Source organism: Limulus polyphemus, unplaced genomic scaffold, assembly GCF_000517525.1.
Source record: "Limulus polyphemus unplaced genomic scaffold, Limulus_polyphemus-2.1.2 Scaffold1175, whole genome shotgun sequence".
In the NCBI taxonomy this organism is placed as follows: domain Eukaryota; kingdom Metazoa; phylum Arthropoda; class Merostomata; order Xiphosura; family Limulidae; genus Limulus; species Limulus polyphemus.
The window spans coordinates 200,912-203,603 of record NW_013666785.1 but is presented as its reverse complement, the minus strand read 5'-3'; the positions used below and the strand labels follow the sequence as shown (position 1 = coordinate 203,603).

The 2,692-nt window shown below is 28.9% G+C and overlaps 1 protein-coding gene across 3 annotated transcripts in view; it reads left to right on the top strand.

The window, feature by feature from the left end:
* LOC106462467 (exportin-6-like) overlaps positions 1 to 2,692 on the top strand; it is an 80,393-nt gene that overhangs the window by 56,348 nt on the left and 21,353 nt on the right. For all 3 annotated transcript variants that reach the window (XM_022389740.1, XM_022389741.1, XM_022389739.1), the window contains one exon: positions 1,241 to 1,387. In XM_022389740.1, the coding sequence (XP_022245448.1) occupies positions 1,241 to 1,387 (147 nt within the window). The remainder of the gene's footprint in view (positions 1 to 1,240; positions 1,388 to 2,692) is intronic.

The following is a 2,692-nucleotide window of genomic DNA, read 5'->3' as shown; positions in this document are numbered from 1 at the left end:
AAGTTTGTTCAAAAGTCATGGAATTCTGGCTTGAAAGGTCATGGAATTTCACATGTAAGAAAGTGTATGAACCCTGTTTTTCATTCTTAAAATGTTTTTGCATTAAATTATATTTGTTGAAAAGCTAAGGAAATTTTCTTATATGAGAAAACATTGGTGAGCTTGATTAGGTTTAGCAATTAAAATAGGTGACAGCAGAATATTCTGATGACTCAAATCCAAGGAGGTAAAGGTCCAGTGTGTACCTGATGAACAGTGAGGGAGATAAAGGTCCAGTGTGTACCTGATGAACAATTAGGGAGATACAGCTTCATTTTAAGTAGATCTATACACAGACTTTTTCTAAGTTAAAATACTTATACTTAATTAATACTGATGTTAAGTTTATCATATATAAACAACACACACAAACAAAAGAACTTATTCTTTATTGAAAAAACAAACAAACTTTAATAGCTGTAAATTGAACCAAAATGTGAACCAAGAAAATATTTTGCAACAGTATTGTTACACAGCCTGACTTTACTTCATTTTGAAAAGTCAAGTCGTATATCACCAATAAATCCTTGTCAGTTAATGTTTTTTTTTATGACTTATAACAGGATTTGACCAAAAATGAAAAGGTCAAAAGAAATATAAATGTATATCAGTTCAAATTGACTAAGTATATATAATAAAACCTTTTAATAAACAATAAAAATATTATATATATAATAAAACCTTTTAATAACCAGTAAAAATATTTTTGTTTAATGGAAAGGAATAATTTTAATGTTCTTTCCAAAAAGTGTGACAATAAAATTTTGAAATTTGATGGCATACAAAAGATAGAAAAACAATCAAACTATATGACTTTTTCAAAGCCACAACTGTATTATTTACTAAGTTTATTCTAAGTTTTATGCAATTTGGTTAAGTATTTTCACTTTGAGAAGGGAAAAATTGGAGGAATATTGCTGACATCCTTCTGGTCATGAAAGGGTTATTCATCCATATTGCACTAATCGCACCTTACAAAGTTAGTTAAAAGATATACTTAAATTTTGTTTACAGAGGAAATTTTTTTTATTTGACTATATATGTGTGAATAAAAATAGTTTTTATGATATTTATGTTTTAGTTTTTCAGTGCACAAAATCATTTTTGTTTTCCCTTCATGAAAGTCAATCAAGTGGATTTATATTACTCAACTTGATTAGAAGTATTACCTAATATTAACATTATGGTGTTTGGTTTATAGGTTCCAAGGAAGGTAACGCATAGTTCAGCCCACTTGTTGATGTCTATAACATTTACAGTGAGACCATCATTTCTCTTTTCAATGGGAACAGTCAAAGACCTGTATTCTTCTGCCTCTCAAGGAAAGCTGTATTCATTACCTATAGAAGTAGGTATAAAATTGTAATAATAGGATCTTTTCTCCAGACATTGTATAAATGTTCTGGATGCTCTTTAGGTTTATCCAAAACTTAAATTTTGTGAGGTGATTTTTTTTTATTGTTATTAAAAAAAATATTAATAAATATAGGTATGATATTTATTGCTTTTTTCTCTAGTCATTATACAAGTGTTAAAATATCTATGATAAAGAGTATGGTGGACTGCAGATATTTTCTTCACATTCCTATTAGTCCATTGGCAAAGGAACCCATATGCCTATGTTTATAACACTGTAACATTTAAGTGTTTTTATATTGCATATAAATAGTATTTCAGATAAACTTTTGAATGCCATTGTGGTCCAGCCTGTTTGATTCTGGAAATTGAATGAAACGTCTCTTGATCTGTGGCTTAAGGCACACAAAAGAAGTTATGTTTTACACACACTTCAGATTTGGAATCTGTAATGAAATAATGAAGAAGAAGGTGGGAAAAATATTATTTGCAGTCAATCATAATTTTTATCTTTTAATGTTTAACTCCAAAACTTGAGATATTTTCTATGTGGAAATTTATCTTTGAAGTGAAATTTATTTTTGAATATTAGCTAATGTAAGTCAGCTATTTTATTTGTTTTCTGCAAAAAGTAAACCTAAGTTTTTATTTTATGATACTGCAAACATTTTTCAGAACAATTTCTTACACGAAGTACTTCTGAACACATTTTATTTCAGTATAAGTTTTCTAACAGCAGTTTTAAAACTCTAAAAGTGAAATTACCAGTCACTTGATTAACAAATTTGTGTATGTGTGTTTGTTGGAACATATTAGTGGTTGTAACTGAGTGAGCACTAACACAGCCAAAATTTACAGTAAGGTATATTAATTGAATACTGTAATAGAAAGGCTGTGTGAGTGGTTCTGCTTCCCAGGTTGTGATGCAGAGTAAATATGTGAGTCATGCAAAGTCACTGCATTTAACCCTATCGTGACAGGTCGTGTGTCAAAGGCTGTATCATCGTGTTTGTTGACTTACATTCAAAATTTTATTGAACTACTATTTTATGAATTTATGTCACTGAGATTGGTATCAAATTGTAGATTATAATTCAAATTTTAGCACTATATAAACATCGAATTTTGTGTGTCACATGGTAAGTTGAATGCAGCACTGGTTCCAATTAGATATTTGTGATGTCAAAATACAAAATCTATAGTTTTGTACGAATTAGGAACTCAAACTACTGATACTTACAAGCTATAATATAAAATAAGAACCTCTTATCTTTTCTATTTGCTAAGATATTGCTCA